We start from the raw sequence: 12,471 nt of genomic DNA on the forward strand, positions 1-12,471 counted from the left end.
CGGGGGTCCTGGCTCACCAGCAGTTACGTCCAGTCGGCTGTACACCCAGAGCGGGGGACCTGGCTCACCAGCAGTTACGTCCCGTCGGCTGCTCACCCAGAGCAGGGGACCTGGCTCACCAGCAGTTACGTCCCGTCGGCTGTACACCCAGAGCAGGGGACCTGGCTCACCAGCAGTTACGTCCAGTCGGCTGCTCACCCAGAGCAGGGGACCTGGCTCACCAGCAGTTAACTGAAAGGCCCGAAGCTTCTGGGCAATACAGTGGTGCTTTTGTTATACTGAGTAGGATCATTCAAATTCACTGCTCTGTGTGTTTGGTATGTTTGTGGACGGTTACCTAGGTGACACAGTCACTTGGGTACAAGGGGACACCCCGATGTATACTCATGCCCCCCATGTTCAGACCACATCACCTCCTCACTGACAGCAGATGGGGGGGGGGTCTGAGGAGGCAGGAATCCTTCCTAAGGTCCCTGCTGTCCATGGTGACAGGGTGAGGGGTGGCTGTCCTCAGTCTAGGGTGAGTTCGTGGGGCGAGGACAGATGGGGACAGTGGAGGGAAGTGCCCCAGCTGCCGTTCTGGTCAGGGCAGAGAGCCTGTGGCATCCAGGAGCCTTCTGCTGCCTTCGGATTGGCCTGGAAGGGAGGGCTCCCTTCAGGTCACAGAACAGTGTTCGCTTGGCGCTGCACCGGCTGGCGTTCGGTTAGCGCTGCACCGACTCGCATTCGGTTAGGGCTTCACCGACTCGCATTCGGTTAGGGCTTCACCGACTCGCATTCGGTTAGGGCTTCACCGACTCGCGTTCGGTTAGCGCTGCACCGACTCGCGTTCGGTTAGCGCTGCACCGGCTGGCGTTCGGCTAGGGCTTCACCGACTCGCGTTCGGCTAGGGCTTCACCGACTCGCGTTCGGCTAGGGCTGCACCGACTCGCGTTCGGCTAGGGCTTCACCGACTCGCGTTCGGCTAGGGCTTCAACGACTCGCGTTCGGCTAGGGCTTCACCGACTCGCGTTCGGCTAGGGCTTCACCGACTCGCGTTCGGTTAGGGCTGTGACTGTTCCTTACTGGTGTTTCATTCATTGTCTGCTCTTGGTTGTGCAGCTTCTTGGGGGGTGTTATGGGGAGACAGCATCCTCCCCGTTGGCTGATAAGGAATAAGAAGCACTGTGCACTGGGGTGTTGGGGCACTGGGGTGCTGGGAAACTGGGGTGTTGGGATGCTGGGGTACTGGGGTGCTGAAGTGCTGGGACACTGGGGCACTGGGACACTGAGGTGCTGGGACGCTGGGGTGCTGGGACACTGGGGCGCTGGGGTGTTGGGGCGCTGGGACACTGGGGTGCTGGGAAATGGGCACTGTCCGAAATTTCGTTGCCTACTTTTTCTTCTAGGATTTTTATGGATTCATGGGTCACATTTAAGTCTTTTATCCATTTCGAGTTTATTTTTGTGTAGGGTGTAAGTTGATGGTCTAGTTTCATTTTTTTGCATGTAGCTGTCCAATTTTCCCAACACCATTTATTAAAGAGGCTGTCTTTACTTCACTGTATGCTCTTGCCACCTTTGTCAAATATTAATTGAGTATATTGTCTTGGGTCCATTTCTGGGTTCTCTGTTCTGTTCCACTTGTCTATATGCCTGTTCTTGTGCCAGTACCAGGCTGTTTTGATTACAGTGGCTTTGTAGTATAACCCTGATATCTGGTATTGTGATCCCTCCTGCTTTGTCCTTTTTCAAGATTGCTGTGGCTATTCAGGGTCTTTTTTGGTTCCATATGAATTTTTGAAGTATTTGTTCTAGTTCTGTGAAACATGTCATTGGTACTTTGATGGGGATTGCATTGAATCTGTAGATTGCTTTGGATAATATGGACATTTTAATGATGTTAATTCTTCCAATCCATGAACAAGGTATGTGCTTCCACTTTTTTATATCTTCCTCTATGTCTTTTTTCAATGTCCTGTAGTTTTCTGCAAATAGGTCCTTTACTTATTTGGTTAAGTTTATTTCTCGGTATCTTAATTTTTTTGCCGTGATGGTAAACGGGATTGTTTTTTTTAGTTTCTCTTTCTATGACTTTATCATGGTATAAGAATGCCGTTGATTTCTTGACATTAATTTTATATTCTGCTACTTTGCCAAATTCATTTATTAAGTCTACTAGATTTTTGATGGAGTGTTTAGGGTTTTCTATGTATAGTATCATGTCATCTGCAAATAATGACAGTTTCACTTTCTCCTTTCCAATTTGTATCCCTTTTATTTTTTCTTCATGTCTGATTTCAGTGGCTAAGACTTCCAGTACTATGTTAAATAAGAGTGGCGAAAATGGGCATCCTTGCCTTGTTCCTGTTCTAAAGGGAAATGCTTTTAGTTTTTGCCCATTGAGTGTGATGTTGGCTGTAGGTCTTTCACATATGGCCTTTATTATGTTGAGATATGATCCCTCTATTCCCACATTGCTGAGCGTTTTTATCAGAAATGGGTGCTGGATTTTGTCAAATGCCTTTTCAGCATCTATTGATATGATCATGTGATTTTTATCTTCCTTTTTGTTTATGTGGTGTATCACATTTATTGATTTGTGAATATTGTACCAGCCTTGCATCCCTGGGATGAATCCCACTTGGTCATGGTGGATAATTTTTTTGGTGTATTGCTGGATCCGATTTGCTAGTATTTTATTCAGGATTTTGGCGTCTATGTTCATCAGGGATATTGGCCTGTCGTTTTCTTTCTTTGTAGTATCTTTTTCTGGTTTTGGAATTAGAATTATGCTGGCTTCATAAAATGAGTTTGGAAGTCTTCCTTCTTCTTGAATTTTTTGAAGTAGTTTGAGGAGAATGGTGTTAGTTCTTTGCTCTCTCCCCCTCGTTTCGGGCTGCCTTAGAAAACAGAGCAGCTCTCTGCTCCCACCACATCCTGAAGCTGTGAGCTGCACCAAGGGCCTGGCTCCTGTCGGTGTCAATATTGGCTGTTTGATCTTTGGCCAAGACAAACCCGTGTCAGAAGAACTAAGTAGGCTGGGTGGGCAGATCTTATTTAGGTAAACAGGAACCTCCGGTCCTGTCCACCGTGGAGTCACTGCATCTCCAGCTCGGCCACATCCCTGCGCGTCCTTCAGAGCTTCCCTGCAAGCCGAACGGAGTCAGATCAGCAGGGAGTCTTTTATACACATTCCCAGGAACAGGAAGGTCAGTAGGCAGCGTGAGATCGTGGCTGTCCATCCTGCAAAGGAAGGAGCAAAGTTGCTGGGTTAAGACTTACATCGAGTTCAAGAGCAAGTAGGTGCCGAAGGCAAGCGCTACGGCCGGCTGGCGTGTTGCATGTGATGAGCCCTCAGGAAGTTAATAGGATGAGGAGCGTACATGCAGGAGAGCCATACAGTCCTGTTTGTTCGCCCACCACATCTAGGGCAGAAATGACGGTCGTGCAGGGAGGGGCCCTTTGGTGACCGACTCTAGTTGCTGACTGTAATGGCCCATAGATCTACAATATCTGTATTTTTGAGTTAAAAATTCTATAATTAAGTTGTCCCAGAGTGGAAGCTTCAGAGAATTCTGTAGAGATTTTATAGCTCGTTTTCCTTTTGGGTTCCACAGAACTGGATCAGGTGAGTTTGATTTAATGAGACGTAGAGGCCGAGCCATTCATCAGACATTTGGAACCCAGTTGTGACAATATTCAGTCAAATCCAGGAATCCTCCACGCTGGTTTTCTTTTTTAATAGAGGAAAAGATATCATTCCTGAGTTTCTTAAGGTTAGTCAGTGGCCTGTCTAGATGTTAGGACCACGTGTTCACCTGGATGAACAGAATCCGAGCCTGCCCTCCTGTGTCCACATCCTTTAGCTGTTGTAACAGGTGCAGTGTGTCCTTGTGAGAGTCTAGCAGTTTTGTAGAGCATGAAGCTAAATCACCCACATGTAGGATTGGACTGGGATATCTAGGAAGTTGAACATCATTTAAATCAGCTTTTAGTATCTAAGACAGTACGTGGGACTCCTCGTATATCCCTGGGGCATCCCTGTCCCAGTAAATTTGTAATCTCCCAGGTGACCAGGAAGAGGTGTTGAGTGTCTTTCTGCTGGAATGCTGAAAAGGGCATGAATCTACCCCTGAAAAATACCGCAGTCTCAGGAATGGCTGATAATGAGGTGTGCGGTTTGGAACCACAGGATGTCTGGGAATAACTAGTTTATTTATAGCTCTGAGATTTCGCACAAATCCCCATTTTTTCCATTTGGTTTCTTTACTGGAAGAATTCCAGGGGCACATACATGGAATTATAAGCTCCTCCTTTCTTGTGGTAATTTTCGTTTATCCTAAACTATTAATAAGGAGAAGGGGAAACATCTTCTCATAGTCCTCAGAGCAGCCCTATGCTTCTGCTTTGTTTTTGTTTTCTAAATCCCATTTCAGTTTCCTGTAACCCTTAAGGTGGACAGACTCCTCTAAGGAGTGTTCCCATGAACCTTACTTAGTAATTCTGTTGCTTTTGCTCTCCGAACCCAGTCGGTGTACTAATTGGAATAGGCTAGAAGACGCCAGGATTACGTGTTCTAACAGATTTCTTTGGGAACCCAGCAGGGTCCAGATGAGCCTTTCTCCAGAGAGAGCTGTTAGAGTCCCTGCTGTGGTGTCCCTGCGGCGGGGGAGTGGCGGGGGAGGAGGCAGTGGGGGAGAGGGGGAGGTGCAGGTCCCACCAGGAGCTCAGAGAGCAGAGGGTGTCGAGGAGGAGGACAGGGGGGAGGAGTGGGCGCAGGCACTTACTAACTTCAGAATCGTTCGTTAAGAATATATCTGCTTCTAGAAGCTTCTAATTTCCAAGTCAGGATACGCTTCCCATTCATTCATTCAGTTTAATTGTACAGCCGGCATTTTTCTAATTTTTGCAAAAAAGTTAACTTGGTACCCACAGACAACTGCATTTTGGCCATTTTAAGTTAGATCATTTCTAGTTCAATCTTCCCATTTCTGTAAAGCACTTACGAGAACAGGTGTCCTATCAGGAGTATTCATGAGGGCTGGGGTCTGGGAGTATCCAGCCTTGGAAACACAATTTTTGTGTTAATTTTAGCGTTTTTCCTTCTTTTCTTTATATACCTGCAGAGGCTCAGCAATTCCCTAGGGTGCTCTGTAGGGTCGAAGTGCACTGCCCCTGGGCCGAGCTCCATGAGGCTCCCGCCCCTCGAGTTGCAGTCAGCCCTCTCGCGTGCCTCGGTTTCCCTCCTGACATCTAAGACAACCGGTCGGGCTCAGGGTGCTCCCTGGATGCGCCGGTCAGCTCATTACAGTTGAGTGGGAATTCCCTGTGAGGAATGACCTCTGAAACCACCAAGAGTCTTAGTCGCCTAAGAACACTCAAGATTTGGGCTAGAGGGAGGAGGTCTTGTCTTCAGAGTTAAACAATTCAGCCCTTAACCTTGAGGATTTAAAGAATACAGCTCAGATAAAGTCAGACCCTCCACCACAACTCCGCCCAGGTCACCCCATGCCACGGGGAGCCTGCGGGCTCGGGGCCCTTGGCTGGACCCCCGCACCGGGTCGGGGTCTGAGGGGTGGTCCTGGGGGAGCTTCTTTGGAATCCCGCTGCACGAGGCCAAGTAAATGTCAAAGTAAGAAACATTCAAACATGGAGAACTTGTGTGAATTTATTTGAACCAAACTGTTGACAGTTGCCAGGGAGCAAAACCTTAACGGACCGAGACAACGCCCCAGAGAAGGGCAGCCGCGCACCTGTTTTATGCACTGAGATCCAGAGAGGAGACGTGAGTGGGTACGTGAGATCCTTCGGTGGTAGACTAGGGAGGCGGGAGGAAGCCAAGGCGGGGGAGACCTCTGGGGTTGGATGAAAAGTACAATGATAGACACATCCATCTTTTACACAGGTGGATACAGGGCAGTTAATAGTCAGCAGTTAGCGTGATAGCAATGAGGGGTTTGTGGTCTCCACCCTGGTGCACTGTTGTGCCCTGGGAAAGGGGAGTCACCCTGACGTTCCAAAGGAATGTTGTCATAGATGCAAAGACAGTAGACAGGCTCAGTTAAGGTAAAGATTGACCTTTGTCAGGGATGATACAGCCTTGGACAGGACTACCTGCCATAAACTGCTTTTAGTTCAAAAGTTTTATTTTTGGACCCTCCTTTGTGGTTACTGTAGGTCTCTGAGTTGCAAGGCCCCACACAGGCCTCCCCTGAGCTTGTCAGGTTAGCATGTGGCCCCTTTTCGTCCACAGTTGCTAAGCCACAGAGGCAGAACGCAGAGTCCCTGCTGGGAGCGACCTGGCTGACCACCGCTGTCCTGCCGCCCGACTGGCCCCTGGTGTAGGACAGTGGGTCTGAGCGTGTGCGCGGGCCTGGCCCGGCTGGCGCCGTGTTCCTGGGAGCATGTGGATGGTGGCCGCCCTGCAGAGGGACCTGCGGCCGGAGGGAGCGTGCCCTGTGGGGGTCCCTCCTTTCCCAGGGCCAGGGCTGGTCCCCTGAGACATGAACAGGGTCATCAGGACTTTTAAATGTTGGGGCTGCCACTTTGTTTTCATTCTGTATGGAAATTGTAAATGTCTCCTATTTCCATCAAAGGCAGTCAAAGTTGAGTTACTGGGTGCATTGGTTAATCACTGACTCTTGGGTTATGCGTGTGGACAACGCAGGCACAGTGTCTGCGTGTGTGTCTGTGAGGTTGCAGGTATCCGGCTGAGCTGTGCGTCAGGTGACCCCACGTGTGGGCAGAGCAGCCAAGTGTCCTTCCCGGAGGAGCGTCTTGGCCCAGAGGGGAGCCTCCTGAGGCCGCACGGCCGCTGCAGCTGGCTGTCCGCAGCGCCCACACCTTCAACGCTCTGGTTGGGGGAGGAAGGGGAACCTCCGTGTTGGTGCATGCTCTCCTTGGCGCCCAGGACCCCAGGCCCCGTGAGGCGGGGCTGCAGCGCCCGCCCAGGGCAGGCCGAGCATCGGTTCCGTGGGAGCAGGAGGAAACGGGGACCCCTGGCTGCTCCGAACAGTCTGATGCAGGAGCCACGGTCCCACAGGTGCTGGTGGCTGCAGGTGACCTGCCCGGTGGGCCCGTGCGGTGTGGACACGTCACTGCCAGCCTGTCCCTCTGCACTGTGTGAGGCGGCTCAGGCCAGCTGGTTGGGAAGACGGCGGCTCCCCCCACAGTGCGCTCTGCCTGCGACCATCCCCAGAGCGGAGGTCGGCCCCCCCAGCCCCTGTGCCCATCGAGGTCTGGCAGGCTGGGGTTCCGGGCGTGGTGCCAACTGCTGTGTCGTTGTGTATTTGTCTATCATCTGTCAGTCTGTCTGTCTGTCATCTATCCGTCTCTCTCTGTCTCCAATAAGAAGCCACCTGTCGCCAGCAACAGTTCAGTACAGAAGACAAGACCGGGCTGCTTCTCTCCTGGGGAGGCCTGTCCTTGGAAGCTCCCCGCCTCCGGCAGAGGTGTCAGGGGCTCAGAGCTCCCTGACACGAGAGGCACCACTCGGAAGCAGAAGTTCTTGCTTGTCCTGTGGTTTGCTGATGGCACCATCGTCAGCGGCAAATACTGGCCTCACCTTCAGCACCCAGCGCGGCTGCGGATGGCTAAGGCGGGGGTGAGAGGCGTGGCGGCCCCGCACCCTGGCTCCTGTGGAGGAGGGCAGTGTGGTCATCCGAGGACTGGCCAGTGCGGGGGCCGGGCTGCGTGGCTGGGGGTGGCCGGCACCGCGGGGGGCTGGCCGCTCAGCTCTGGTCTGGCCCCGAGTGTGCCGGATGCGAACTCACCTGTCCTGCGGGGGCTGGATTTCCTGACCTTGAAGTGGGATTCCTGGCGCTGACCCAGCAGAGCGGGGTGGAGCCGAGACAGTCCGGGCTGCTGCTGCGGGGAGGAACAGGTGTTTGAGCCCAGCTGCTGGCGTGCTCCTTCCGGGTGTAGCCTTCCACGTGGGACACGTGGCGGGAGTTCACACCACACTCAGTGCCTGTGAACGAGGGGCACCTGCCTCCTGCGTTTCTGTTTGCACGGGGCCTGCCGGTGGGTGAGAGCACCGGGTTGGGAGGCCACGTTGGAGGCCCACGGGGCGTGGGAGGGACGTAGGGGAGTGGCTGTCCTCCAAGCTGGGACGGCTGAGGAAGCAGGTGGATAAAGGACATAAAGAAAAGATAAAATGATGCAGAATGAGCCTATTGGAGGCAGCATTGCAAAGTAAATGATCCCAGATTTAGACCACAGGGTGGGGGCCCGGAGTGAGTTTTCAGACCCTCCCCCTGAAAGACGGGTGTTTGTCGTGGAAATGCCGGGGCCCAGGCGGGCCCTCCGTGGGCGGCCCGGTAGCAGCTGCCTGGCCTGGTGAGGTGAAGCGACCTGCTCCTGTGCTGCGGGTCCCCGACGCTCGAGTAGCAAATGTTTAACCTAGGAAGATGCTCAGCCCTTTCCCAAGCTGCGGTGTCCTCACAGTGGCCGCTGCGGGCTCACCGTGCTCTCAGCTGACCCCGTGGCCTGGGCTTCCCTCAGCACCAAGCTCCGCGCTGCCGGTCTTGCGGGGCCTTCCCTGTGCCCTCTCTGCCCCACCCCCGGCTGTCCGCCTCTTCCCGGGCCTCCTAGGCAGGCCTGACCTTGGGGGTGAGCGCTGAGGGAGGTGTCCGTGCTCTGCAGACAGGGAGCCAGCGGGCTGGGACGGGCCTGGCCTGCGGGCTCCCCCTCAGCCGGGGGCCTCGCTGTCTGAACCCTTCCAGCTGGGACGCACCCAGGGGAGGGGAGCTGGTCTGCCCGAACGGAGGGCCGGCATCCTGCTGGGCACTGCTGGCCCCGAGGGGCACGGCTCAGCCATGGTGTGAAGAAGGGAGCTCCGTCCTGGGGCCTGTCCTCACCACTGGCCTCGCTGTCCCTCGGGGCCTCCACGCCTGCGCCCCTCCGGCAGAAGGAACTGTGCCGTCGTGACCAAGCTGACTCCCGCCCCACACTCTGAACAGGGGACCAGCTCCAGGGCCTCTTCTGACCCACGGTACTCGTGTGGCCCTGCTTGGAGGGCGTGTGGCGGCCGGCACCGCCTGGGCACAGAGACCCGGGGGTCCCTGAGCTCACGACCCCCTGGGCAGCGCAGCGCCGCTCACCCGGCCTTTGGTGTGGCGGGAACGATGTCTCTGCCCCACATCCCGGCGGGGCTGGCGGTGCCCTGCTGAGGGCGTCGGAGTCCACCCCGCAGGACTGCCCTGCGCGTCGCTCCTCCCCGCGTGGGCCGGCACCGTGCAGGACCCACCCCTGAGCAGGCCGGCTGGGTGAGGGCCGCACTCCGCAGGACTCTGGGAAGGCCAGGGAGCCAAGGCCGCGGCCGCATCTGGAAGCAGGCGCTTCTCCAGAGGGGAGGCCCTCCCCACCGCTGAGCCCCGAGAAGTCCCTGGGGCGGGGGCACCCTGGCCGACTCCCAGCTGGCCCACCTGTTCCAGCAGCTGGGAGAGCCTCCATCTTCTCAGAAAGCAGAGCTGGGCGGGGCAGCGCCATCTCAGCACGTTCTCCCTGGGACCACAGGCTAGACCTTGGGGACAAGGCGTCTGGAAAGGGAAAGGGGGCGCAGCAGGGGAGCTCAGCCCTGGGGACCCGCAGGCCCTCTGCAGGCCCTGCCTGGCTGCCGGGGGCGCGGCGGAGGTGCCCCTGGCTGCTCCTCCCCAGCCCGCAGAGCCCAGGGGTGCAGAGGCGAGTGCCCGGCCTGCTCCCGCCGGCTCCTGCGCCCTCTGCCAGGTGAGCAGGAAACAGAAACAGTGGCTGGAGTCCCTCCTGCTTAACATCGGGCTTCCCGGGGCAGGTCCGGGGGCTGGTTTCTTCTCCTTCTGAAAAGAGGAGAACTCGACAGACAGGTGTCTCCCATGGTGCATGTATGCAACCCACCTGTGGACACGGCCCCAAGCTCATCCCCACAGCACCTTCTTCCCGCCACTGGACGCAGTGCCTGTGCCCCGGCGGCACCCCATCGGGCTGAGCCCCACCCCGGAGGCCTGCACAGGCAGACGGAGGGCAGCCTCAGAGAGAAGGCGCTCCACTGTCCGCCGTGGATGAAACGCGCTCGGCGGAGGGTCGGGGGCACAGTCTGGCTCCTAGACGACGCACTGACCCCTCACCTTGCCGAGGCCTGCTGGATCCCGCAGGAGAAGGAGCATCTCTCCCCCCAGCCCCTCCAGCTCCGGGCACTGCCTGCGTGGCCGCGGAACAGGGGTGCCCGTCGCCACAGGCTCTCGTGGGCTGGAGCCATCCCCCGTCCCTGATGCGCTGCACCGGGGTCAGACTCCCCGTGCAGGCGCCGCTGCTTCCGGAGCGGGCGGGAGAGCAGGACGTCGTGCCTGAGCCCCCGAATCGCCGGAAATAACGCGGTGTTGACTCCTCAGGGCCGGGGTCCAACCAGCTCTTGGTCTTCACAGCCCCAGTCGGGCTGTTTACTGAAAAGAAGACTCGAGCTCCCGTTGGCCCGGCCGCCACCACCTGCCACCTGCAGAAAGCACCTCTGGTCACCTGCCTTGAGCTCTCCTCCCAGGGCGGCCAGATCTGCGAGGCCGGCCAAGAGCCTGTTGCCACGGTGAATGTGGCCGGTGGCGGCATCCTTGCTCCTCTCTGGCCCCTCGGGGAAGCTCAGGAAGACAGGCTGCCTGGGGCAGAGGTGGCGGCCAGCCCTTGGGAGACAGGGCAGTTGTAGAACCTTTCCAACATAGTTCTCCCAGGCCACCCCGCCCGCGCTGTGGCGGGGCGCCCTGTGAGGAAGACGAGGCGTGCGTGGCGCCCCTGCTCGAGGGAGTGCTGGGAGAGTGCGCAGAGCTGGGACTGGCGTGTGGCCGCCTTAACGAAGCCCTCTCCCCTTTCTCACGCAGCTCAACGACTCTGCCAAGGAGCTTATTGGGACGGACACGCTCTGCCCGGCCGTGTCCGGCTGCCACGCCTCGCTGCCCTCTGACCCCAGTGCCGCGGCCCGGGGGGCCCCAGGTCCCACTGTGAGCAGCGCGGGGGCCGTCAGTGCCTTTCAGCAGCGCGTGGACAGCAAGAAGAACCCCAAGAAGCGCCACTCCTTCACCGCGTTCAGCGTGACGCACAGGTCTTCACAGGCCGCCGGCCACAGGCACTCCATGGAAATTAGTGCTCCGGTCCTGATCAGCTCCAGTGACCCCCGGGCCGCGGCCAGGATCAGGGACCTGGCCCACCTGTCCTGCAGCGCTCCCGCCCAGGTAAACAGCTTCCTTCCCCTGAACTAGCTTGGAGGTCAGGGCGGCACCCTCTGCAGGTGAGCTGTGGCTCCTCTCTCACTGCCTGGTCTCAGGGCCCCTAACCTCGGTGGGCGCGTCCCCCATCGCTGCCAGGTACACTGACGACAGGCTGAGCCTTCAGGGAGGTGCTGTCCGCAGCGCACGGTGCACAGCCTTCGGGAGCTTTCTCCCGCCTGTTGGCCTCTGATGTGTCTGACGTGTCACGGAGGATGTCTCGGTGTGGGGCTGGGATGTTTCTGGCAGCTCTTGAACGACGCCAGCTCCGTTCCCTGTCAGCAAAGACAGAAAGGGCCAGAGCTCCAACCGGAGGGGACCACAGTGTCTGGGCAATTTATTATTGTTCTCACAAATACCTTTTATTTCTGGACTCAGTTCTACTTCACTGGCAGAGGGGAGGAGGGGAGGAGGGGGCTTATTTTCATTTAAGCATCTTGGGCGGCCAGGTATCAGTCCAAAGCTCCCACCCCACTGCTCCCACGCTGCCTCCTGGCTCTGTGGCTTTGCTGGCCACATGCATCATGCTGGTGTCCATGCCCAGCCCACCCAGGGACTTGCCAGGGTTTCTGGGGCAGGGCAAACAACGGTCCCGCCGTGGCCACAGTGCCCCGTGGGTCTTTCTCACCTGGACGGACTTGCTCCAGGAGGGGGACCTAGGGCCAGAGTTCTGTGCTTGGGGCTAGATGTGGCTCGGGGGTCGCCGTCTGGAACAGTCCGGTGCTGCTGCAGACATGCCTTCTTCCACAAACAGAAGCCCCTGTGCCAGGCTGGCATCATGGGCATGGGCTCCGGGCTGGCAGAGCAGGCGAACCCCAAGGGCAGGGGTGACGCCACCCCAGCAACTGTGCAGCCAGCCCCCTGGTGCCCCAGGCCCCTCAAGACTTGTGTGTCTTTCCAAGTGTGACGCAGAATGTCTTCACTGATGGGGCGGCTCGTTGGCCCCGTGAGGCTGGGCATTGAGCATCCTGACCATCTCTGTCCGCTCTTGGGCACCCCCTTGCCCAGACCCCCAAGGCTCCCGGGCCCTGAGGGGCAGAGGTTTTGTGAGACCTTGGGTCGTGGTTCCAGCAACTTTCCTCCTGCAGTGCAGGGTGGCTGTTGCCACCGAACTCTGGTTGAACGTGGCACAGCATTCGGTGGAAGGGTCCGAGCTCTGGCCTCTGTGGCCTGGGGGCGCGGCGGCTGGCGTGGAGGCTGGGATGGGCCGCGGCTGCGCTTTGTGCCTGCTCCCAGCACCGCTGGCCTGCGAGGCTCGGGG

At 57.2% G+C, this 12,471-nt stretch overlaps 1 protein-coding gene across 1 annotated transcript in view; it reads left to right on the forward strand.

The window, feature by feature from the left end:
- Nucleotides 1-12,471, forward strand: part of SH3RF3 (SH3 domain containing ring finger 3) — a 362,137-nt gene that overhangs the window by 251,977 nt on the left and 97,689 nt on the right. The window contains exon 4 of the mRNA XM_036257011.1: nt 10,827-11,177. Within this exon, the coding sequence (XP_036112904.1) occupies nt 10,827-11,177 (351 nt within the window). The remainder of the gene's footprint in view (nt 1-10,826; nt 11,178-12,471) is intronic.

Source organism: Molossus molossus, unplaced genomic scaffold (genome assembly GCF_014108415.1).
Source record: "Molossus molossus isolate mMolMol1 unplaced genomic scaffold, mMolMol1.p scaffold_m16_p_12, whole genome shotgun sequence".
In the NCBI taxonomy this organism is placed as follows: Eukaryota; Metazoa; Chordata; class Mammalia; order Chiroptera; family Molossidae; genus Molossus; species Molossus molossus.